A 25821-nucleotide genomic window follows, 5' to 3' on the forward strand; every position below is an offset into this window, starting at 1 on the left:
TTGTGCATCTTAATCAGCGTAAGGAAAAATAACAGGTAGCCTGTCGCCCCCTTTCCACCGCCGCGCCCGCTACCATCCACACCTGGGAAACAAGAAATCACAACCTGACTGCGGCATCTGCTGTTGTCAACCCGTTTTACCTGGCGGAAAGAGAACACTACGGTGTTGTACCGCAGCGTGTGTGTTTGTCGGTGTGTTACCGTAGCGAACCGAGCCCGTATGCAACACCGTTTATAGGAGGCGGCTATGGGCTGGAGCTCGTTTCATCGCCTTAAATACCGAGGTCTGGGTTTGTTCGTGTAGAGAAGACATCCGTGTGGATATGGAATGGTGTACGCCGCTGTCCCCAGTTTTCAGCCTCTGAAAAGCCCCGATAACATGGACATCCATCCACTGTAAGGCATGGTTGAAAGGGAGTGTTTTGGTGTTGGGCAGTAACGTTGTATCCGCGACAGCCGAATAACATTGTCGCTTGGTTGAGTGATGATGCCGCATTGATGAAGCGCATGGGTTGCCAACAACAAATAAGCATTTGTGGACCGATTTGGGGATATTGAGAGTGAAGAGAAGGTGGGGGTGGCTTGTTATGGCTAATGATGTGGGTGCGGGTGGTAGTGTGTTGGTTGATTTATGGGTCGTTTTTGTCTCCAAGTTTATGTCACTGTCACTCTCAGCTCTGTGGGTGGGCGGTGCTGCTGCTGCTGTGTGTGTGTGTGTGTGTGCGGGGGGGGGAGGGCTGTAATTTAGTGTGAGGGATGTCTTCAAATGCAATCAGTTGTCAATTAAGCAATGATATATCGTTAGGTTTATAGTCCAGTTTTACAATTCAAAATGATGGGTTAAACATGGTGTGTGTGTGTGTGTGTGTGTGTGTGTACGTGTGTACTTGTGCGTGTGTTCCCACTGGTCCTCCCAGATGTACCAAGCTGTGCCCACACACACCCCTGGACTCTAAGGAGGACGAGGGGGAGAAGCAGGGTCCCGTCACTCTCAACCCCCGGCACATGAAGAAGGCTTTCAAAGTGATGAACGAACTCCGCAGGTAACATACATACATACAGTACATACATACAGATGTTGCAGGACTCGAACAATATTCGATTTTGCAGAGAATGATTAAGACGTCGGGACAACTCAAAGCTTATGATTTGGTCTTCCATGTCTAATTGTGTAATACACTAAATATCCCCTCTCTCTGTCTCTGTTTCCCTCTCCCCCCTCCCCCTCAGTCAGAGACTGTTGTGTGATGTGACAATAGTAGCAGAGGATGTAGAGATAGCTGCCCACCGGGTGGTCTTGGCTGCTGGGAGCCCCTACTTCCATGCCATGTTCACAGGTATGTATGTTTGTGTGTGTGTGTGTGTGTGTGTGTGTGTGTGTGTGCGTGTGTGTGAGAGAGAGCCAACCTTTATGTTGTGCCCATGGTGACAGGTGCTAATTGTGGGTATGGTCTAGAATACTTCATGAAGTCGTGTGTGTGTGTGTGTGTGTGTGTGTGTGTGTGTGTAGGGGAGATGGCAGAGAGCAGAGCTAAGCGTGTGCGTATAAAGGAGATGGATGGTTGGACTCTGGGTCTGCTGATAGACTACATCTACACCGCCGAGATGCAAGTCACTGAGGAGAACGTACAGGTACACACACACACACACCAAACTGTGTATCTCTGTCTGTCTGTCTGTCTTCCTAATATCTCTCTCTCGTGTGTGTGTGTGTAACCCTCTCTCTGTCTTCTAGGTGCTGTTACCTGCTGCAGGTCTGCTCCAGCTGACAGAGGTGAAGAGGGCGTGTTGTGAGTTTCTGAGCTCTCAGCTCCACCCTTCCAACTGTCTGGGCATCCGGGCCTTCGCTGACCTCCATGCCTGCTGCCAGCTACTCACACAGGCCAACACATACGCAGGTGGGGGTGTGTGTGTGGTTCGGTGGGTGGGTGGGTGGGTGGGGAAGGGGGAGAGGAGAGACAGAGAGGGGAATGAAGGGAGGATAGTGAAAATGAATAGAGTTACCAACAGAGGACTAGTCATGTACTGTATTAGCTCGGGGGAGAAGGGTGTCATTTGAAAGTGTTCTGTTTCCATCCGCAGAGCAACACTTCTCTGAGGTGGTGGGGAGTGAGGAGTTCCTCAACCTGGGTATGGAGCAGGTCACCAGCCTCATCGCCAGCGACAAACTCACCATCCCCTCAGAGGAAAAGGTACCCACGTGCACACTCTCACTCACACACACACACACCTACCTACACACACCTACACACACACACCTACCTACACACACACACACACACACACCTACCTACACACACACACACACACACCTAACTACACACACACACACACACACACCTACCTACACACACACACACACACACCTAACTACACACACACACACACACACCTACCTACACCCACCTACACACACACACCTACCTACACACACACACACACACACACCTACCTACACACACACACACACACCTAACTACACACACACACACACCTACCTACACACACACACACACACCTACCTACACACACACACCCACCCGATCCACCTCAGAAGAGAAGTATACAAGTATACACACACGCTGACAGTGTTAAAATGCTTGATAGCCCGAAAATTATTAAAAGAGCAAGATATGTTTTTGAGAAAATATGTGAAGGTGTCAGTTTTGTGTGTGTCTGTTTGTAGGTGTTTGAGGCGGTGATTGCTTGGGTAAACCACGATAAGGATGTTCGTCAGGAGCACATGGCTCACCTCATGGAACATGTTCGCCTGCCGCTCCTCACCAGAGAATACCTGGTGCAAGTATGTGTGTGTGAGTGTGTGGGTGTGTGCGCACGTGTGTGTGCATCTCTGTGTTTGTGTGTCTTTATGCATACATGTATATCTGATGTGGTCATGTCTTTGAGTGTTGTTGTCTGAACCAACTCTGTCCCTCTGTTGGCTTGTGTCTTCTGTGAGATGTCATTGGCTGACATGTTTGTTTGGTTATGATTGGCTGGTTTAAGCGTGTGGAGGAGGAGTCTCTGGTTAAGAACAGCAGTGCGTGTAAAGACTACCTGATTGAAGCCATGAAGTACCACCTGCTGCCTGCTGAGCAGAGGGCCCTGATGAAGACCGCCCGCACACGCATGAGGACCCCCGTCTGCTGCCCCAAGGTACAAATACATCCTGTCTATCAATATATCAGTAAATCTATCAATGAATCAATCAATTACCTATAAGCTCAAAACTCATCTTTCCTATGGAAAGACCCTTGACAGCTAACCTAAGGGACATGCAGTCAATCAGTCAGTTGATCAGTAAATCAGTTCCATGTAAATTGAGTTCATTGTGTTGTGGTTGTCTGATGGTTGTGTTATGGTTGTGTTATTACTGTGGTTGTATAGTCTGTGATGCAGGTGATTAGTGGTTAGGCTCCCATCCATACATTTATGTTAGATGTTTAGTGTTCATGGTTGTGTTTTGGTTGGGCCATGTTTGGGGCATGTTATGGTGTGGTTGTGTTAATGTTGCAGGTGATGGTGGTGGTTGGGGGCCAGGCTCCCAAGGCCATCCGGAGTGTGGAGTGTTTTGACTTTGAGGAGCAGCGATGGTACCAGGTGGCTGAACTACCCTCCCGAAGGTGCCGAGCAGGTAGGTCCCACCTGACCCCTAACCTTTGACTGCCTAAACCTTGATCCTTTACCCCTAACCAGGCAGTGGGTAGCCTTGATTGAAGAATCTTATAGTGACCAAATGAAGTTGCAGCTTTAATAAGAACCCAAGACACTCTGTCTTGTGGAAAAATGTATAGTTATGTTAGTGGCTTTTGTATAGTCAGCCTCACAGCTCACTGGCCTCACTGGTATTTATCCATCTAACTGCTCTCTCTCTGCCTCCCTAGGTGTGGTGTGTGTGGGTGCGTGTGTGTATGCGGTGGGGGGGTTTAACGGTTCGTTGCGTGTGCGGACGGTGGACTGCTACGACCCGGTAGCGGACCGCTGGAGCTGTGTTAGCAGCATGCAGGACCGACGCTCAACACTAGGGGCCGCTGTTCTTAACGGACTGCTTTACGCTGTTGGGGGCTTCGATGGCAGCACAGGTGGGTGTGTGTGTGGGAATCTGTGTGTGTGTAAGGTGGCTCAGGTAATGATGATGAAAAGATGTGTAAAAGATTATGGTGATAAATAGTGTGTGTGTGTGTGTGTGTGCTTTAGGTCTGTCTACAGTGGAGGCTTATAACACAAAGACCAATGAGTGGTTCCATGTGTTATCCATGAGCACCCGGCGCAGCAGTGTGGGGGTGGGCGTGGTCAATGGTGAGTCAGTCTGTGTATGTGCGTGTGTGTGTGCGTGCGTGCATGTGTGATTGTTTCAGGGATCCTGTATGCTGTGGAAGGTTATGGCGATGCTGTTTAAGTGTGTGTGTGTGTGTGTGTGTGTGTGTGTGTGTGTTCCAGGGATTTTGTATGCAGTAGGAGGCTATGACGGAGCAACTAGACAGTGTTTGAGCACAGTGGAAGCCTACAACCCAAACAGCAACACCTGGAGCTATACCTCAGAAATGGGCACACGCCGCAGCGGGGCAGGTGTGTGTGTGTGTGTGCGTGCCTGTTAGCAGCTCTCAGTATGTGTTTGTGTGTGCAAGCCAGTGTATGTATAGATTCTGACTGTGTGTGTGTGTGTGTGTGTGTGTTACACCAGGTGTCGGTGTGTTGAAAGGCCTCCTCTACGCTGTGGGAGGCCATGACGGCCCATTGGTCAGGAAGAGCTGTGAGGTGTTTGACCCTGTCTCCAACTCCTGGAGACAGGTGGCCGATATGAACATGTGTCGACGCAACGCAGGTAAGACACACCCACGGTCCAGTTCCAAACCTACCAGCCAACTCATAATACCCTAGCCCCTAAAACCTAGTTAGGGTTAGCCTACGAGGGTGCGAGGTTAGAACCATAGTGTGTGTGTGTGTGTGTGTTGCAGGTGTGTGTGCGGTGAACAACCTGCTGTATGTGGTTGGAGGAGATGACGGCAGCTGTAACCTGGCCTCTGTGGAGTTCTACAACCCAAACACTGACAAGTGGACACTACTACCAGCCTGTATGAGCACAGGACGCAGCTACGCAGGTAGACATTCACACACACACACACACACACACACACACACACACACACACACACACACACCCACCCACCAAGCAGCAGATACGAACAGAGAGAGTCAGAGGGAAGGATCTCAAAAATCCTCTAGTACCATCTAGTGGAACTGTTTGGTTGTGACAGAGATCAGCCCATGGTGCATTCAAGTACTCCTCAGAAACTCTGAGCTTCCGGGTAATTCTGAGATCGCCCTGAGTGGGGAAACACAGATCTCAGAGGTACGTGAGTTGCCAGTTCGGAAATGTCAGAGTTTCCTCGTTCCAAGGAGCTCTTGAATGCAGAATATGTACAGGTATGATATAACTGGGGAACGAAATAACTCTTTCACAGTGTTGTACCATGGTTCTGCATAACTGAACTGAATATAGAAAAACTCAACTAGTGAGATATAATACAATGACTAGTGACTGAAGTTGAAGAATAACTGTTTGTTTTGATGACATAATAACTGTGTTGTTGTTTCCAACCCACCAGGAGTGACTGTGATTGACAAGCCGTTGTGACTATACTGAGATCCGTGGTAGTTTTTCTGAAGCAGAGTGTGTTCCTCTGCTGAAGCCTGATCCAGCACCTGTCTGTCTCTGAGGCCCAGGCTTCCACCTGAAGCTGCCTCAACAGGCTGTGACCATGAAGATGATGAAGACGATGAAGATTATTGCACTTAATAGGGAGGGGGGTGCTTAAGAGAGGGGGATCGAACCATTAACACGTTTCTAACCTTTGCTAGGTGGGCCTCCAGCAGCACTGCTGGAGAGATGGGTTTTAAATGCCACTCAATAACAGACAAACCGTTATTGTAACGCAACAGCTTGGGAAGGGGCCAGTGAAGGAGTCTGTCATACACAGCGTTGAGAGTGTCAGCTGTTCTCTGATAAGCCGCCCTTTATTCTGTCCATCCGACGAGAGTGTGTGTGTGTGTGTGTGTGTGTGTGTGTGTGTGTGTGTGTGTGTGTGTGTGTGTGTGTGTGTGTGTGTGTGTGTGTGTGTGTGTACGCACGCGCCTGTGCTGACGACTGGTCTTACACAGAGCACACCACCTGACCTCCTGAGTGTGCTTAGATGGCCAATCAACAGTGGCCAAATCTCAAATGACACCCTGTACCCTATGTCGTGCACAACTCCTTAGGTGGTTAAAAGTAGTGCACAGTATAGGAAATAGGGTGCCATTTGGGACACATGTTGTTTGTACATAACTGGGCAGGAAGCGATTGTACAAATTGATAAATTGTTCTTTTCAGAGGAAGAATGATGAACTTAAAACATGGTGACTGCTCTGAAAACTCTGCTTGTGAAGGAACTTGTGAAGTCCTTAGTCATGGTGCCAAAAGGAGTGAGTGACACAGATGAGATTGTTTTGTTTTTTTAACCAGGTGTGGCGTATACCTGTGCTACCGCCACCGTGGCTGAGTTGTGTTGTTGTAACCACACCGCTAGCAGTGGGTTGGCGGGGGCTGAACTCTGCATGGTCCTAATCTTTGACCCTTAACCCCCCTACATTCGTGTAGTGAACTTTTTAACTACAGTACCACTGCACACCCAGGCCTGATATGAATGTGCCGTGCTATCTCTTTCTGTCTCTCTCTTTCTCTCTATCCCTTTCTCTTTCTCTCTATCCCTTTCTCCTTCTCTTTTTATCTTTCAGGAAAGTGACCAGACCCACTTTCTCTGACCTCTTTTATTCTTTTCCTCTGTTGTTGCGTCTCGCTCCCCGTCTTTTCCTCCTCTTTCATTCCTCCTCTGTTTTATTGATTATTGCTATATTATTGATACCGCTGTCTCCTGTCAGTGTATTGAGGAATGTTGTGTACCTTGTGTACCTTTGAAATGATTCATTACTTGTTTTATATTATCAATAATAAATATGCTTCTTGTATTTAAATCCAAAGCTCCACACTCTAACGTTTCACTGTGTAGATTAGTGTGTGAAATGGTGTATTTGTTTAGTCTGAATGGAATGAAAAAAGAGACAAATGGACACACCTCTCTTACTCATCGTAAGGTTCGGTACAGTCAAACACACACACGGTCTCACTCTCACACACACACACACACACACACACACACACACACACACACACACCACCCCATCTCTACCCACCATTGCCTCTATAGCGCTCTGAGGTTATACAAGCGCAGCCCCGTCGCTGATTGGCCGTTGCTGTAGAAACTCCGCGTCTCACTATCATCAGTCCATACAGTGGTGCAATCAGCGGGCTCGCTCGGCGCGCCGACGTCAGTCTCCTCTCCCGTCGGCCAATCACGTTTCTGAATAGGACTGTACTTCACCAGCTCTGCCGTGTCGCTCTCAGGTAGACGGCACAACAACCGCACTAAGGTGAGATTCTTTAATACTGTAACGAGCAACAAAATAACCATACGACATTACATTGATGTTTTAGTGCAAGAACAATTTCCACTTGTGTATGCTTATTTCTAAACGCCCCAGCGCTAAAGGAGAATTGTCGGACGTTGCATTTAATGGACCAAGTGTCTAAAGCGCTATAAGGCAATTTATATGTTTATTTTTTTATCTTGTGGGCTTACTGTATCCATCAAGTGTTGCTGCCCCGTGTGTAAATATGTTTATAACGTTATATTTTCTTTGCGCCCAGTGAAAGGCGATGTTTTTGTTCTCTAAGTCCGCGTTATGAAAGACTGAATGCTGGAGGGACAGAGTGTGCAGTTTTGTTTTGTTCTTTTGAAATATTTATAATGTCGTTATGTATTCAACATTTACTATTATTCTACATTAACTGAGATGCATCAGTTGATTTTTGCAGACGTTTTTGTCTTTATAAATCGCTCTCTCCTGTAGGTCATGTCGACAGAGGTAGCGAGAGGATAAAACATATAATGATGATCATTAGTCTACTCTGCCATTGATACTTAAATAATGTTAGTATAATGCTATGATATAACATTCTCTATCCGTTTGATACAGTAGTAAGCTAGGCTATGTAACGAGTTTATAGTCCAGTCTGTTCCCTTGAACCCTAGCATTGTGACAGCGTCTGTCAAAATATTTCTTAGTGTTATCTAGAGTCGTATGATTAAGACATTTCTATGAGTGTGTTATCGTAGTGTAACTGTAATGACTAAATTTGTTTATTATGAAGTTCATTATCATGTTCATTCTGCTCGTCACCTTGTGTTTACATGAGTGGTTTCCCCAGATTCTGAGCACAAGTGTATGGTCAGTTGTCTGTTTCCTGACCAGGGTTCTGGTCAATTCCATTTCGATCCAGGAAGTAAACTAAAATTCCAATTCCAATTCCACATTTCTTCCACATGCTTTTTCAATGAGTAAAATTAACTTCCTGAATGGAAATGGGATTGACCCCAACCCTGGTTCTGACAGTATGTAACCTGCCAAGGCTATTGCTTATTCATTTGTCTCATGTAAGTTATGTTTTTGTTCATATACCAGTCCTCTCCCCGGACCCGGACCCAGACCTCTCCCCACAGACACTGCAACGTATCATAACATGGAGGTCAACGGCACGACGACCATCTTGGGCTCGGCCTACCTGGCGGTGGAGTACGTAGACGCGGTGTTACCTGACAACCCGCTCGCGCCCTCACTCCAACACGCCTGGGGGTACATCTTGGACAACTACACCAAGTTCCAAATCGCCACGTGGGGCTCACTCATCGTCCATGAGTTCATCTACTTCCTGTTCTGTCTGCCCGGTTTCCTGTTTCAGTTCATGCCCTTCATGCAGAAGTACAAGATCCAGCAGGTGTGTGTGTGCGGGGGGGAGTGGGAGTGTGTGTGTGTGTGTGTGCGTGCGGGGGGGAGTGGGAGTGTGTGTGTGTGTGTGTGCGTGCGGGGGGGAGTGGGAGTGTGTGTGTGTGTGTGTGTGTGTGCGGGGGGGAGTGGGAGTGTGTGTGGGTGGGTGTGTGTGTGTGTGCGGGGGGGAGTGGGAGTGTGTGTGGGTGTGGGTTTGTGTGCGGGGGGGGGAGTGGGAGTGTGTCTGTGCATGTTGGATATGTTTTCAATGGCAGTTTTCGATGGCAGTGGCAGTTTTTTTTAAGATGCTCTTTTTCTGTGTGTGTGTGTGCGTGTGTGCGTGTTTGTGCGTGTGCATGTGCAGGATAAGCCAGAGACCTGGGAGAAACAGTGGAAGTGTTTTAAGATGCTGCTGTTCAACCACTTCTGTATCCAGCTGCCCATGATCTGTGGAACATACCACTTCACTGAGTTCTTCAGCATCCCCTACGACTGGGACTCCATGCCCCGCTGGTCAGTGGAACAGTCACACATACACAATCAAGCGAATACACACACACACACAAACACACACTAGGGGTTTCACGACTATTTTTTCTAGTCATCAGGCTTGTCAAAAAAGTATAGTGTGTAGCCCGACTCGAAAAAGTGGATGATGTCCTTGTAGCCATCTCCAGAAACAGAGTGGATGGATATCCTTGACAATAACGTTGGCAAGCAAACCTGCAAACTGCTTTCTTCTCTGGTCTGTCACTGGCTGTGATCTGACTCTGAAAACTGATTGTCATCTGCCCAGTACATTGCTTCTCCTCAGTGCTGTTAACATTCGCACTAGTGGTTACCATTAGCGGATGTTTCATGTTCAGGTGGCTATACTGTACATCGAATATGTACTCTTATGGCACTTCAAGGTAGCCTTAGACAACTTGCAGTTAACAGTGCAACTTGCAGTTAAATTTTTTGTAAAATATTTCCAGACTGCTGAAGACAATTGGCCCAGGGGTTTAGCCACCCTGGTTGCTGTTGATGCAGCCGCCATACTGCACTGTGCTAAAACCATGTACTGCACGACCAGTTGACAACTGCCCACAGCGCCGACTAGTGGTTATGTTAGTCAATGATTCTGTTAAACACCTAACACAAACACACACACACACACACACACACACACAAGATCCGTACCGTATACTAATATCAGAGTGTGCCAAGGCTGAAAATCGAATACTCTCTCGACATCTGATGGTCTGACCCCCCTCTTTTTCTTCTCCGCTCACTTTCCCTCCCTCCCTCCCTCCCTCTATCCAGGCCCTACCTAATGGCTCAGTGTTTGGGCTGTGCAATTATCGAGGACACATGGCACTACTTCTTGCACCGGCTGCTGCACCACCGCAAAATCTACAAACACATCCACAAGGTTCACCACGAGTTCACTGTGAGTAACACACACACACACACACACACACAGTCATATTCCTGTCTCATTCTAGTCTAGTCTCTGTGCTGCTCACACACACACACTCACACTCACTCAAGCAAGCATACACACACACTCAAGCATACACACACACACACACACTGTAACATTCTTGCCTTTCTCCTCCAGTCTCCGTTCGGCATGCAGGCAGAGTATGCCCATCCTCTGGAGACGGTGATACTGGGATCAGGCTTCTTCATCGGCATCATGGTCTTCTGTAACCACGTCACCCTGCTGTGGGCCTGGGTCGCCTTCCGCCTGCTGGAGACCATCGACGTCCACAGGTACACACCCGCACACGCACACACATACACACTCACACACACTCACACACATACACACACGTACACCTGATCTGGTTAAATAAATAATTAGCATTGGAGAGTGTGCAGCTCCCTTTCTATCTTCTAAGTTTCACCTGCCAGCCTGCACCTCACCAAACTATGTGAGTTTTTTTTTTGCTTTTTTGAAAGCTCATCCCCAGAGTCACATTAGAGGGATGTTTACATGCATATCTGTCTTTCCCTCTCTCTCATTTTGTCTCTACCCCCGACTTTCTCTTTCTGCCCCTCCCTCTTGAGCAAAGCCTCAGTAATGACATGATATGGATAGAATTCAGGGGAGGCTGGTGGAGGTAGAAATCAGAGGACAGTCTCATTGTAATGAATGGGATGGAATGGTTGTGAGAGATTTTCTTAACATTTCGAGCAAAAAACCCAGAAGTGATCCTTTAACAATTAGTGGGGGAGTAATAGGGTACTTTACAAGATAAAACTGGAATGATGGCCTCCAAATCAATGGGGAATTGCCCTTCCCAATCCCATAGATAAGGCAAATCGGTGCTAATTGGTACAACACTTGTTTACTTGGCTACATGTCACTCATTTTAGCTTTAAATTCTTGGTTGGTCTGACATATATAGAAATCAGATAAATTTTTCCAAAAATGTGTTAGTTGATTAATCGGTCTGATTAATCTAATGTACTTTACAGCCCTACATATAATATGAATACCAATAATGTAATATAGCATATATATAATAAGTATATGTATCCAGTGATATAAGAGCGTTGTTAAACAGATTGGCCACCAGAGGGGGTCAGATGCACACAGTGACAGGAGTCAATGGCTGGTGTGTCCAGTGTACTGAACTAATAAGTGTTTCCATGTGTATTAGCATTTAATGCTTAAATAGATAACAAACTATTCTCTCTCTCCCCCCACCCTTTCTCTCTCTCCCAACCCCCCGCTCTCTCTCTCTCTGTAGTGGGTATGACATCCCTATGAACCCCCTCCACCTGATCCCGTTCTACGCTGGCACTCGTTTCCATGACTTCCATCACATGAACTTCGTAGGGAACTACGCCTCTACATTCACCTGGTGGGACAAACTGCTCAACACTGACGACCAGTACAACAAACACCTCGCGAAACAGCAGGGCAAGAAGGAGCAGTGAGACACACACACACACACACACACACACACACGTACGTATGTAAGCAAGCAAGCATACACACACACACACACACACATACACTATCAAGACCCCTAAGACAATACAATAAGGGCCTAAGACAGTACGACCACCCCATCCCACCCGCCACCCCGCCCTTACAGATGGAACCTTCTATGGATGCCCCCCCCCTCCCTCTTCAAGGGGGAGGAGCTCTAGCACTGAGACAGTTAGAATTGGAACTCTGGAATCTGGAATATCGTGTGCCTTTATTGGGGGAAAGAAAGGAAAAAAAAGATTAAAAAAATAAACAGTGATGTCCCCCTGTTGAGATGTGATTGGTTCTATTTTAGAATGCCGTACGTGTGAATAACTTCCTTCAGAAAATATGATACCTCTAAACTTAATTCTCCCTCCCGGAGATGATGAGTTTGATTCCATAAAGCACTTTAATCAGCCGTCTGTTTGGGTTGAAGCAGAAGTTGATTGTGATCTGTTTGCGTTGTTCTGTTTAGATGAGTTTTGTGTTAGCTCTAAGCTGGAGTGAAAATGCTGTAGACATGTTGAGCATGTTTTTATAACCCTTCATGTCATGGAATTGAAACATTTTAAAGTGATGTTTATTTCACTGAATTAAGTCTGCAACACTATTACAAACTGTTTGTAACATCGCATTTTCTTTGAGAAAGCAGGACATTACAAGTGAATTGGATTTGAGAATGACCCCTTTACACTTCTGATGTTACCAGCTGTAATGTTGGAATGGAATAAAGAATTCATGGACAAAATGCATACATTTATTGCATTTCTCTGGTGTGTGTGTGTGTGTGTGTGTGTGTGTGTGTGTGTGTGTGTGTGTGTGTGTGTGTGTGTGTGTGTGTGTGTGTGTGTGTGTGTGTGTGTGTGTGTGTGTGTGTGTGTAAGCACTTGGATGTATATCATGATTGCAGGGGGCATGTTTGATTTGTGATTTGGGTGGTTACGATGTTAGGTCTGATGTGTGGCGTTTTTGGGACTATAGCTTGATAGACTAGTGGCATATTTACCTAAGAAGAAGGAGTACATTTGGAATTGAGCACGGACATACTGTATATATGACATCATCTATTGAAAATACATATACGATGTATTGATTCATCTCCTCTTGTCTGCGCTGTACTATTCTATAGCCACGCCCCTGAGGGCAGTCCCCGCACGCCCAACCAGTCAGGGCGCGACAGAAAGCTGCGATGCGTAGCGAGACGCGCGTCAGATCGAGAAGAGAGAGAGGGAGAGAGATAGCACAGGTACGGCCGCGCATCAGAGAGAGAGAGAGAGAGAGAGATATTTATAGCCCCAGAGCAAGGCTGCAGTACAGAGATAAGGCTTGGGACCAAGCCGTAGGCAGACAGACAGACAGAGAGAGGCGGACACATAAACATGAATCGGTTCGTGTCGTTAGTTCTTTTCGGGACCCTGGCGGCCCTGGCTGCAGTTAACGGGGCTGAAGAGGGGGAGATCTCATTCGAGTACCACCGTTATGAGGAGCTTCGGAAGGCGCTCGTGTCGGTGTGGCTTCAATGTCCGTCCATCACTCGCATCTACACTATCGGGGAGAGCTTCGAGGGCCGCGAGCTGCTGGTCCTGGAGATGTCCGACAACCCCGGGACGCACGAGCCTGGTCAGTGGTACCCTCTTCCCTTCCGTTTATTGCTATGGCAATAGCCTGCCCCCGTTCATCGGACACCCCGCACGCACGAACGACTGCGCATTTGATTAATCGTTCAATTATGCAGCCATAACCTATAGCGCAGAGTCATAAGCCTATCTGCAGAATTAAGACTATAATTCCCGACAAGATTATTGTTTTCTTTCATTTAAGTGGTTATTTGCATATATAATAGCCAATTAGAGTGGTGCACAGGTGTGTCTTGTTGTGCGTAAAAGGGCCGCAGTGAGTGTGTCACCATCGCCGAGCTGGGTGTAGGATGTAGGATCAGCCAGGCGAAGACGCCATTTTGCTGTAGGATGATGATGAGAATCTCCGTATGCTCATACAGTAGGGGAGGGATGCAGAACGGTGCGACTTGGGCTCACGGCAAATGGAACCTGCCGTAGGTAGGCTACTGTTGCATAACCGTTTGGGCTATGGGTCACGACTAAATCGCCGTTACAAACCCGCGCCGGGGCGGAGTGTGAGTTGTCAGAAAACCAATCCATCGATTTCGTAAAACACATAATACATTAACACACCGGACATGCAAAAGTCCGGCCCAAAACGAGATGTTTCACGTTATTAATATAGGCCAAGTAAGTTCTACATTGTAGCGTATTATGTTACTGATTAATGTTACGGTTATTTTACATTATGAGGTGTCGCGCTGTCTTGCCCGACCTGCAAACCGATGTTGAATTACCGAATTGGTTCAAATGTAGTTACTGTTAGGGTTAATGGGATGCAGGTTGAGCATGGCCTCGTAGTCACTCCCACCCCAGACACCTGTACAGGAAAAGATTGTTCAGGCATAAGAGATGGTAGTAGCTCCAACACGAGAGGCTGGTGGAGGGAGAAATCAAAGGACGGCTCTTTGATACCGTTCCTAATTCCTTTCCATGCATTACAATGAGCACGTCCTCAGATTTCTGCCTTGTCCCCCCCGATAGGCAAGAAAGGCCATCTTTGCTTATATCTATCCAACCTGGATAGATCTACACAAGTGCCTATGAAATAGGGGCGAGGGGTCGTTTCTTGAGGGGTATTTGAGGAGTGAGTTTACCATCTCAACTCGGTTACGTGTGTGCCCCTGCGCGCGCCTATATGCATATGTGTATGCGTGCGTGGGCCTAAGTGTCGTGTCTGTTCACCTGTGTGTGTATGCGTACACGTCTGTGTGAGTGTGTGTGTTTACATGGAGCATGTGTGTGTACGCGTGCGTCTGTGTGTTTACAGAGAGCGTGTGTGTGTCCTAAATAGCCTGTAATAGTTGAGCGGGCAGCGGGCATGAGTCACGGTAGCGCTGCGGGGCGTCCTTATTACTACCAGATGAGTTTCCATCCTGCGCACGCAGCCCAGCTCTGGTCTCCAGGGGCAACACGCCTCCGCCCCTCACTTCCACCTCCCGGCAGCAGTGTAAAACAACAGAGAGATGGATCGAGAGAGAGAAAGGGACAGAAAGAGAGAGAGGAAGGGAGAAAGGGAAAGAAAAAGGCAGAGGTAAAGAAAGAGAGAGTGAGACGGAGAGAAAAAGAGAGGGAGAGAGAGAAAGACAGTGATCGTGAGAAGTGAACAACACATCAACATATAGCCTTTCCCCTATTCTGTCGGTGTTTGACATTACATTTATTTAATCATTAACACTTTAAGGTGAATCCGAAATAGCTGTAGCCGTGGCAACAGATCGGCTTAGCACGGTGAGCCGTGTGCCTCGGTGTGGTTGGCTGACTGGAGGACGGGTGTCCTCCTGAGCTCGTGCATCTGTTGGTACCCAACCATCTGTCACGCGCGGTGTCTGCGGCGCTCGAGCAGAGATTGTGTAAACACACTGATTAACCTTCCAACAGGCCACACACTTACACACGTCTGCCTAAATACACAAACACACACGCGCACACACTGTCATTCTAGATGTTTGTATGCTTGAAAGAGAGAGAGAGTGTGTGTGTGTGTGTGTGTGTGTGTGTGTGTGTGTGCGCGCGTGCGCGCGCGCTCTCTCCTGGCATAGACTGCAGTAGACTGTTTAATCAGACTAGAGAGGATGTATCTAATCCTGCTCTCTCACACGCACACACATACACACTAATTCCTCTATGGGCCTATTGCATTGAACATGTTCCTGTGTATAATAACACACACGCACACGCGCACACACACACTCATACACACACACAACATTAGCATCGTACACAGACATATACACAGAGAAACGTTTGGGGTTCCATGTTGAACCCTTTTCATATGGTTCTAAAGGGAACCCAAAAGGGTTCTTCAAAAGGGTTCTTCAAAAGGTTCCCCTACAGGGACAAATAAAGAACCCCTTTTAGAGCACAGAACAGGAGACTAATGGAGAAGAGTTTGGTGTGGTGTTCCAGTGTTGAGAGTCTGGGAGACAACAGAGAGAGGAGGAGAGAGAGAGGGGGGGGGGGGGGGTGGAGAGAGAGAGCACCTCCCTTTTTATCTGAACTCTACTTATTTGGAGCCTCAGCCATGACATCATCCTGCTGTTTGAATACCTCCCTCAGCTCTCTACAGGGGTTGTCAATCAAAGCTCAGTGTGCGTGTGTGTGTGCGTGTGTGTGTGTGCGTGCGTGTGTGCGTGTGTGATAAATGCCAAATGTTACAGTTCTACGAATCTGAGAATATTCTGATAAACCAGTGATAAAGGAGGCCATCTTGCATCTAGATGACGTGGCAGTTTCCATGAGTGCATCTGTTAGGTCAGTTGTGTGTGTGTGTGTGTGTGTGTGTGTGCTTTTCTGCGTGCCTGCGTTTGTAATGTGTATATTGTAGTGTGCTTATCTACAAGAGACGGCCAGGGTTCATTTGTCTCATTAAGTACCTTCGTCTGTGACTGTCTCCACGGTGACCAGGAGTTATGTTGCGTGGCAGTGACGTATCCGTGGTTCCTCACTGACGTTGCCATGGCAGCAATTACCTCGTATAGCGGCGTTTCCCTCATCAGGATTGATAAAGAGTTGGTTGATTGTTCACACAATTATTATTCTCTCATCAGACAGAGGAGTGGGAGGCATGTTGGCTCCAGCTGACGTGACAGTTTCCATGAGTGGTACTGTATTGGCCATAAGTGCTCAGAAACCGGGGCTTAAGCCAGTTGTTATGGGAGTGGGTGAGAAGAGCAGTGTATTTTGTTAAATCAGTGAGTGATGGAGTTGGCATCTATCTCTCCTCTCTGTAGAAAGGGTCTGTCTGCAGGGTTGCATAACCAGATGAATATACATGTGGATTATCTGGCTCCTCTCTCAGCAGGCGTGTGCATGCGTGTGAGCATGACAGAGAGAGAGAGAGAGTTTTGTATTTGAAGCTCATCTTTTTGAAGACACACCTTGCATTTGTGTGATTAAGTTAAAATGATGACAAATTCCCTCTTCAATTGGGTTCACCCCCTTCAAGGCCACAACACAAAAGACAGTGGCCCTTTCTCAATTGTCTATTCCACAAGTCCTATCCTCCTCCTCCTTCTCAAAAAGCATTGGAGGAGAATATCTAAGGGGAGGAACCTAGATCTTCTCCTGCAATGTGTTTTTTTTAGTAGGAAGTGAATGACTAACAGTATGGTAAAACATTTCCACAGTATTCGTATCTTTCTGTACAATTTCAACATGTTTAATTGTTAACAAACACACGTGTATGTATAATGTATGTTTGTTATGTTCATTATGGATTGCAAATAAAATCTCACTGGTTGAAGAGTTGTTCCCACTTCAAAAGCACTCGAATGCATTAATGTCGGAGTTATGACTTCACCAACTGGGAGCTACGAGTTCCTAAGAACCAAACAAACATACAATTACACAATCAGGGGGAGTGAGCCCGAATGGCTTCCTACTGATGGCTGCCTACTGAAAACTTCACTACCCATAACACTTACAAATGCTTCAAATGATGCATCTCGCAGACTTGCTGGGGGTGTGCAATTAAATAAACTCAATTCAGAACACAATTGGAGAGTGACTGCTGGCAATACAGTCAGGGTAGACAGGTGGACTGTTTCTGCTTTTTGTCAATCTGGAAGTTATCAATTCAGTCTCTAGCTGATATCAGCGATCAAACACCCCCCCCCCCCCCCCCCCCCAAATCCTGACTTGCTATAAGTAGGCGTGCTATGTCAACCCGATTATATCAACCGCCTTAAAAGAACAGGTGTGGCTACATATGCAGTCGTAGTGAGCTGCTCCAGGGTAGATTTCTTGTCTTGCGTCGACAAGGTTGTTAAGTGTGGTATGTTGTTGGTGGTGCTGGTGGTATGACATTGCCTCTTACTCAAGGGGTTGTTAATTTAAATCTCCATGCTTCTAATCTTGTACTTCACAACCGTGTCTGCAAATGTAAAAATTACAAAGACGTGTGTTTGTTTTGAGTGGCCCGGTGGTGCAATGGTATGGGACATGCCCCATGAGCAGAATGTTGCTGGTTCAAGCCCAGCTGAAGTCATGAGAGGAAAGTAAGGATGGAACAGCGAGAGATGGCAAGGATGGTACATAGAGAGTGGCATAATATGAAAGAAGGAGGGTGTTGAGGGTCAATAGTTGAATGGGAATAGTTTCTCAAAAGTGGGCACTCCCTAAATTCCTGTTACTATCCACTTTTTTTCCTCGATAACCGCTGCTGTACATTGTTCTGGAAGGGCAATCCTGACATCTCCTTTGTATCTTTGACATCAAGATTTACTGAAACATGTCTCAAAGCAGATCAACACCCAGATTAGAACCTGTGATCTCCCACGAACAAGGCAAATGTTTTACTACGGCACACGCTCCTAAAGTCTTTGTATCTGTGATCTCACGGTTTGTGGAGATGTGTACAGAAGCACACAGCCTTATTGCAAGCCGCCATCTAGTTTTGAACCTGTGACCTTCTACAGTATGTGACAGTATTCACTGTTCAAAAGCACAAGGTGTGATCATTAGATCAAGCGAACACACTCAGGAATTTCTCTTTTGGGTATTTAACATCAAAGAATGTCAATACATATCTGAAGTTGAAGACTAGGGAACTGAACCCATAGTCTTTTTGAGTGCAAGGCATGGAATTATACCATTGAGCCACCCACAGATTACACTTTTCACCTCAGAAGTTGAAGAAATGTACTTGAATTAATGAGGTAAGACTCAAGGTAGTGGCTAGTAATGTTAAAAATGGATCTCCTGTCCAGGACATGGCTGCAGTTGATCAGATTCTTATGGATGGGTCTGTGACGATGGCCAACACACCTGACATCGATTAGTTTTGTAGACAGGCCAAAGGGATTGTGGGAAGTCACTGTCAGCCATCTTGTTTTTGCCATCCAGATGAATCTACTGCAACTCCCATCTCCAACCTTCTAATATACAATGCAAATGGTCTGGATTAATGGACTCAGAGGGTCCCTGCTGAGTAGATGTGTGTGGGTGTGAGTGTGAGAGAGTGTGTGTGTGAGAGCAAGAGACAGGGGGAGAAATAGTTTGTTGGACACAATTCATGATGTCTCCCTGTTGTTGCAGACAGACACACACACACACACACGGCCATTAATTAACCAATCATTAGTGGACAGACTGAGAATCGTGCTGGAACAAGACCATTAACTGCAGTGTGCAAGATGATGTGACATGGTAGTAGTTAGTGGTGTTTATGCAGCCATGCGTGAATCTCTTTATGGACCTATTTAAATGTGACCCTCCCCTCTACACACACACACACACACACAGTATGTCAGTTGAACATGTTTCCTGAAGGAGAGAGTGTGATGTGAACATCTGCTAGATAGCTTTAGCCGTGACCATGTGTGCGGTTGACAGCTCTATGAAGCCTGCGCTCGGTGTGCCTGTAAAAAACATTCACTGTAAAGTTAATTGACGGCTTGAAGTCGTTAGTAACTAGAAAAAACAGATTCAAGCATTTAAAAATAACCTATGGCCCGTGTGTGTGTGTGCGCGTGCGTGCGTGCGTGTCCCAGATGTGTGCTTGCAAACACATCTCAAAGATATATCAAACAGTATCATGAATTTGCATAGTCACACACACACACACATACAGAAGGCACAGATTAAATTAACTGTATTTTAGAATGAACCTCATTGACTTGCAAAATAGTGTCTCTGGCAAATGCTGAGCTCTTTAGGTTCTTTGTGAGGGAGTTTTAGTGTCTGTGGTTTGAGTTGTGGGGGAAATAAGCCTAGAAGATTGATCAAAGGCCGAACAGGCAAAAACAAAGACGGCAATATAAACAAGACCAGACGCTCAGGACCCCTGCTGCTGCTATGAGCACTGTTTTCCCTGGCCTTGCCATACCCACACACTCACTCCATCTGCTGTGTGAGAGTGTGTGTGTGTTCGTTTGTTCATGCATGCGTATGAGTAGTCGAAGAGTGTCATTGGTTCATTAATGTTCCACTCTGTGCTTAAGGCACCTGGGGGAGGGGCTTACACCTGGTTAATAGGTCAGGTGACTGTCTTGACTGTGTGTGTGTGTGTGTGTGTGTGTTTCACCATTGAAACTGGGATGTGGGGGGTATCTGAGTATATACGTCTGGCAAAGGGTACAGTATCAGAACACAGCAAACTCAGCAATTTTTCTTTTTTTTGCAATAAGGGGAGTGAACCAGGGCAGATGGGAGGGAATGAAACCCTGCCCTGGAGATTATGAGAGAGGCAGGCCAGACAGGCTACAGTACTTAAAAGGCACTGAGTGACGTGGTCCATAACGACGTTTGACACCTTACCAGTGTATACTCTAAAATGGCTTCCTCTCCTCCTCTCTCTTCCTTGTCTTCAGACCACCAATAGGCGAAAAGGCTAGGTGGGGTTTCACTATGCTGATGTCAGATCAGTCACAGTCATGGAGGATAGGAGATGACAGACAGACAGGCAGACACACACACACACAGACAGTCATGGAGGATAGGAGACCACACACACACCCCAAACCATCTTTACCATAATGGACTGTGGAGCTTCAGAAGTAGCGTCACTCTACATGACTCAATAATCAGTGTGTTCACTAAAGAAAGGGGGAAGGAAAGAGTGAGAGAGAGAGAGAGAGAGAGAAAGACAGGCTAATTAGTAAATTAAACAGATGGCACATACTGTAAGGAGAGAGAAGGTAATCAAAAACAAACCATGCGCTTGGAGACATTCAAATATATTCCACCATATAGGCTTATGTGTATGTTGGCTTTTGCATCCACTGTGAAATATGATCCTCTTAGACAATTCATAGGTACAGTATATGTGTGTACATACAGTGTGTGTGTGTGTGTAATAGATCTATTTTGTGCATATGTAAGAATAGTTCGACAGCAAAACAACACTTCTTAAAATAATATGACAGGGGTTGACGGTGCCCCTATCACAGATGCATGGCCAGGTCTGCTTAACCCACCATGTGATTAAATGTACAAGGGGAGAGGGAATCTCTGTGAATTTCTCTGCATCTGACTTTCAGTAATCTCCATTGCGAATCACAATTATTTATCTCTGACCTCACAGTTATACATGGCTTAGCTTTGGTTCAGGCTGAGCAGCATCAGATATGTTTCAAAGTTAAGAATGCTGAGCATTTGTGAGTGAAGTTGTTCTGTATGAACAACTGCAGCCACAAAATAGTTATGAAATACGGTTTTTAGATCATCTGATCTGATTCTGGTCTACATACCATTTCCTTCAGAGTGCCGTGGCTCAAAGTATCTTCGATCAATATTATTTTTGAGTGTCATGATGTTATTTTGGAAATTCTTAAGTAGGTCGCTGTTTCAGTCTTTTTTTGGGGGTTTTGTGAGTGTGATTACACTCGAGCCACAGTTTAGGTCTGAAACATGACGTGTGTATATTAATGTTGTTGTGTGTGTTACACTCTCCCTAGGCAAGCCAGAGTTAGTCTAAATACTATAGTTAGGAAACTTGTGTGTGTATGCATGTTTGGTGTGTGTAGTGTACTAATGAGTTTGTGTGTGTGTGTGTGTGTGTGTGTTTTCCTCTCCCTAGGCGAGCCAGAGTTTAAGTACATTGGGAACATGCATGGCAACGAAGCAGTGGGCAGGGAGCTGATCGTCTACCTGGCTGAGTATCTCTGTAACCAATACCAACAGGGCAACGAGACGATCATCGAGCTCGTCCACAACACACGCATCCACCTCATGCCCTCCATGAACCCTGATGGCTTCGAGAAGGCTGCCTCACAGGTGCACACACACACACACATACACACACACATACACTTAGAGGTAGCTGACAGCAGCTAAGGAGCACTGACCCACAGACTATACAAACTAACACTCTGTCCCCTCTCTCTCTCTCTCTCTCTGTCTGTCTCTGGTTAGCCCGGTGAGCTCAAGGACTGGTTCGTGGGCCGCAGTAATGCCAAGGGAGTAGACTTGAACCGCAACTTCCCTGACTTGGACCGTATTGTCTACCTCAACGAGAAAGAGGGAGGAGCCAACAACCACCTACTGCAGAACATGAAGAAAGCTGTGGAGGAGAACACCAAGGTAACACACACACACACACACACACACACACACACACACACACACAGACGTCCCCTTGGACAGACACATACACACACACACACACACGTACGTCCCCATGGACAGACACATACACACGCACACACACGCCCACAAATGGAGACACACACACACCATCAATGGAGTCTTGATCTAAGTTCATGTTAACATGTATGTATCTTCCCTCTCCTAGCTGGCTCCAGAGACCAAGGCGGTGATCCACTGGATCATGGAGATCCCATTCGTCCTGTCAGCCAACCTGCACGGAGGAGACGTGGTCGCCAACTACCCATACGATGAGACCCGCAGTGGTACACACACACACACACACACACACACACACACACTTTAACACAAGTATGTTTCCTACCCAAAGAGAGCTCATGTTTCTTCAATAATCTGCTCTCCACCTAACCCTCCCGATGCCCCCCCTGCCCCTCAACAGGCTCCACCCACGAGTACAGTGCTAGCCCGGATGACGTGACGTTTAAGTCTCTGGCGCGGGCCTACTCCATGTTCAACCCCGTCATGTCCAACCCCCAGCGACCCCCCTGCCGCAAAAACGACGACGACTCCAGCTTTGCCGACGGCATCACCAATGGAGGGGCCTGGTACAGCGTGCCAGGGGGTAAGAGAGACACAATCACACACACACACACACACTCACACACATACACACATTCACACTCACACACATGCACATACACACATACACATATGGTTCCCTAAATTCTGTTACTACATTTTCTTTCTTTCTTTCTCTCTTTATATTTCTCTCCCCTTTCTCTCTCTCTCTCCGTAGGGATGCAGGATTTTAACTATCTGAGCAGCAACTGTTTTGAAATCACTCTGGAACTGAGCTGTGATAAGTTTCCCCTTGAAAACACACTGAAAACCTACTGGGACCAGAACCGCAACTCTCTGGTGAACTACATCGAACAGGTACAACACTAACACGCAGCAACAACACTAAAGCTGTGTTTGCAAACACACAACAACAGAACAGTGACTCACGTGCTACAGCAAGGTTTATAAGTATGTGTGTGTTTGTGTGTGTGGAGGTCCACCGCGGGGTGAAGGGGTTCGTGCGTGACCTGCAGGGAAACCCTATCTCCAACGCCTCTATCACCGTAGAGGGAATCGACCACGACCTCACCACAGGTACATACAGCCAATCAATACTACTTTATTTTCACAGCGCCTCTCACAAATACAACGTGACAGCAACGTTACCCAGTCCTAAAAACCACCAAACGTCGAGTATATTGTGAATTGATCTGTGGATAAGGATGTTGATTACTGATATGATAATAATAGTAATCCTGTTGATTGATCTGTAGCTAAGGATGGTGATTACTGGCGTCTGCTGGCTCCTGGGAACTACAAGGTGTCAGCCTCCGCTCCCGGATACCTGACTGTTATCAAGAAGGTGGCTGTTCCCTACAGCCCAGCAGCCAGGGTAAGCATCCCACATTAAACCCTTACTAACACCCGGCAACCATGGTAAACACCCCCGTACTACCACCCAAACACACCTTGTATAGCTGAATCTGTCTCTTCCACTACTGGATCTGTCTCACCCACTAGTGAAATACCTCAGGACTACAGTGTTATGATATGATTGTAACTCCTACACTTCTCTCCCTCTCTCTCTCTCTCAGGTTGATTTTGAACTGGAGTCTCTGGATGAGAGAAAGGAGGAGGAGAAGGAGGAGCTTATGGACTGGTGGAAGATGATGTCAGAGACTCTGAACTTCTAAAGCTTGTGATTGGCTGACGCGTGCGTCCACATATTGGTGTAATATATTCAGCATTCTGTGTGTCCGCCCGCCCACTGTAAGGAATATACTGTCTTTATTTGTTCTGTTCTGAATCATTATTTAATGGGTTATTATTGTTGTTATTGTGATGAGTTATCCCACACACTGCCTGAAGTTTCTCCTGGTAGCACACACAAACACACACACACACACACACACACACACACACACATTTAGGATAATCTTCAGGCAGTTTGCAATTGGTGGCGGCAGCAAGATCATCGTTAGTCACTTCCTGTGAAATTGTGTTCTTTATCGTACATGTGATCAGTATACATGGCATCCTTCTCTATAGCCAATGAGTGACTGAGTATTTTATTATGTAAATTAGGTTATGACGGCATATCACAAAGCACTGCTCACGTTTAAGAGCTTTATCCTGTTTTAAATGTCTTCAGGCTTTAGGACACACACACACACACACACACACACACATAGGCACACACACAGACCCCTGTGGTCTTAGAGTGAATATAATGCTATAATTTAGTCACCAAGGTCTACAGGGATAGTAGAGATCATGTAAAGTCATATTACAAACATTGAATACGGACAAGCTTGTACCATGTATGTATGTATGTATGTATGTATGTATGTATGTATGTATGTACTGTTAAGATATGTTTGTTGAAACTGAATGCGACGACAACTTGATTTCAGCACAAGATGAATGATAATGTATACATATATACTGCACTTAGGAATTAGGCTTAGTAAGAGAGGTTTTGTAACAAAGAATGATCAAAACAAGGCCATATCTACTGCATATCTCTCTCCCCTGAAGCTGTTCTCTGCTTCATAATTGCCTCCTACTGACTGGAAATGCTCATATCCTCCGTGCCCACCTACGTATCTATCAGGGTTGGGATCGATACCATTTCAATTCAGGAATTTGAAATTTTGTTTGATTTTACTTCCTGAACTTATCACATTGAAATGGAATTGACCCCAAACCCTGGCATCTGTATCAGATCCAGAACCAGACCTGAGTAGATGCCACCAGAGCAGATGTGTAGATCTTAAGCCATTGAGGGGGGATGGATTGATTTCCTCAGATGTCGACTTGTCATGTCTGCAATTTGACAACTGGGTAGTTTAGTTTCTCTGGTATTTATTTGGTGTATGGAGTAGAGGTAAGGATGAGGGAGAGGAGGAGGGTAAGAAGAAAGAGGGGGAACAAGTTTCAAATATAACCCGGGCTCAGAGTAGGGTGCTGGCTCTGGTCAAAAGAAGTGCACTATATGGGGAGTATTAAAGATGGAGCTTTGACTATGATTGGCTGGGTGACACAGAGGCTCCTCCCCCTGACTGCAGACAGAAGGAGAAATATCTGCTGAATGTAATTTAGATGAACCGTTACAACTGTAAAACTGATAATAATAACCTTCAATAAAACTCCCTCTTTATGTTGTCAATCTGTGTGCGCTCTTCTCTTCTGTTACAATTTGGTCTCGGGATGAACTGGGTTCAAATAGTTTGCTAATAACGAATGCTGAAGACAGAAAGAGAGACACAGCAAAAGTCCCCTTCATAAACCTTTTATTTAAGCAAACAGACTGAACAGAAAGACACTTAAGTAACACACACATGAGAAAGTCCATGGTGTTAATTCATATCCAGATCTACAATATGACTGAGTTTGCCTGGCACTAACTGGAACCAATGGAATATTCGCAATACGTTTTAAAATGCGCTCTGTAAATATTTAAAATACTTTTCAAACCAGATCTGGTCTCAGGTTTCAGACAATAGGACATGGTCTTCAGGTGAGAAGTTTAACCAAGATCCATGCCTCTCTGTCATCATTAAGAATCACAAGAGGAGGGGCTTCTAACCTCATAAATTGAAGTCCCCTTCATAAACCCTTTAAGTAAATAGATTGACCAGAACAAACACGTGGATACATTAGAATATTGAATATTTGTTTATTTACAAACTTCATTCATCATCTCTAACTTCATTTCATAATTGAAACCTTCATTCTACAATTTCAAATTGAAGTATCACGC

General features: G+C 46.1%; 3 protein-coding genes across 3 annotated transcripts; all 3 read left to right on the plus strand.

Annotated features, from left to right (window-relative positions):
* Positions 1-28: 28 nt before the first annotated feature.
* On the plus strand, positions 29-6987 carry klhl2 (kelch-like family member 2). The gene is made up of 15 exons (XM_083692739.1): positions 29-395; positions 917-1042; positions 1230-1336; positions 1510-1631; positions 1735-1897; positions 2082-2191; positions 2686-2802; positions 3006-3155; positions 3516-3633; positions 3884-4081; positions 4197-4298; positions 4440-4568; positions 4684-4824; positions 4958-5101; positions 5609-6987. The coding sequence occupies exons 1-15, from the start codon at positions 328-330 to the stop codon at positions 5635-5637; spliced, it is 1824 nt and encodes a 607-aa protein (XP_083548865.1). The 5' UTR covers positions 29-327; the 3' UTR covers positions 5638-6987.
* A 428-nt stretch (positions 6988-7415) lies between these two features.
* Positions 7416-12584, plus strand: msmo1 (methylsterol monooxygenase 1). Its single transcript, XM_083693377.1, has 6 exons — positions 7416-7469; positions 8562-8874; positions 9229-9377; positions 10170-10296; positions 10468-10622; positions 11606-12584. The coding sequence occupies exons 2-6, from the start codon at positions 8620-8622 to the stop codon at positions 11793-11795; spliced, it is 876 nt and encodes a 291-aa protein (XP_083549503.1). The 5' UTR covers positions 7416-7469; positions 8562-8619; the 3' UTR covers positions 11796-12584.
* A 528-nt stretch (positions 12585-13112) lies between these two features.
* cpe (carboxypeptidase E) lies at positions 13113-25206 on the plus strand. Its single transcript, XM_083693162.1, has 9 exons — positions 13113-13452; positions 21472-21668; positions 21807-21974; positions 22186-22303; positions 22438-22620; positions 22795-22934; positions 23054-23153; positions 23333-23451; positions 23654-25206. Exons 1-9 carry the CDS (start codon positions 13212-13214, stop codon positions 23750-23752), a joined length of 1365 nt encoding a protein of 454 aa, XP_083549288.1. The 5' UTR covers positions 13113-13211; the 3' UTR covers positions 23753-25206.
* Positions 25207-25821: the final 615 nt, after the last annotated feature.

Source organism: Argentina silus, assembly GCF_951799395.1.
Source record: "Argentina silus genome assembly, chromosome: 21".
Taxonomy (NCBI): domain Eukaryota; kingdom Metazoa; phylum Chordata; class Actinopteri; order Argentiniformes; family Argentinidae; genus Argentina; species Argentina silus.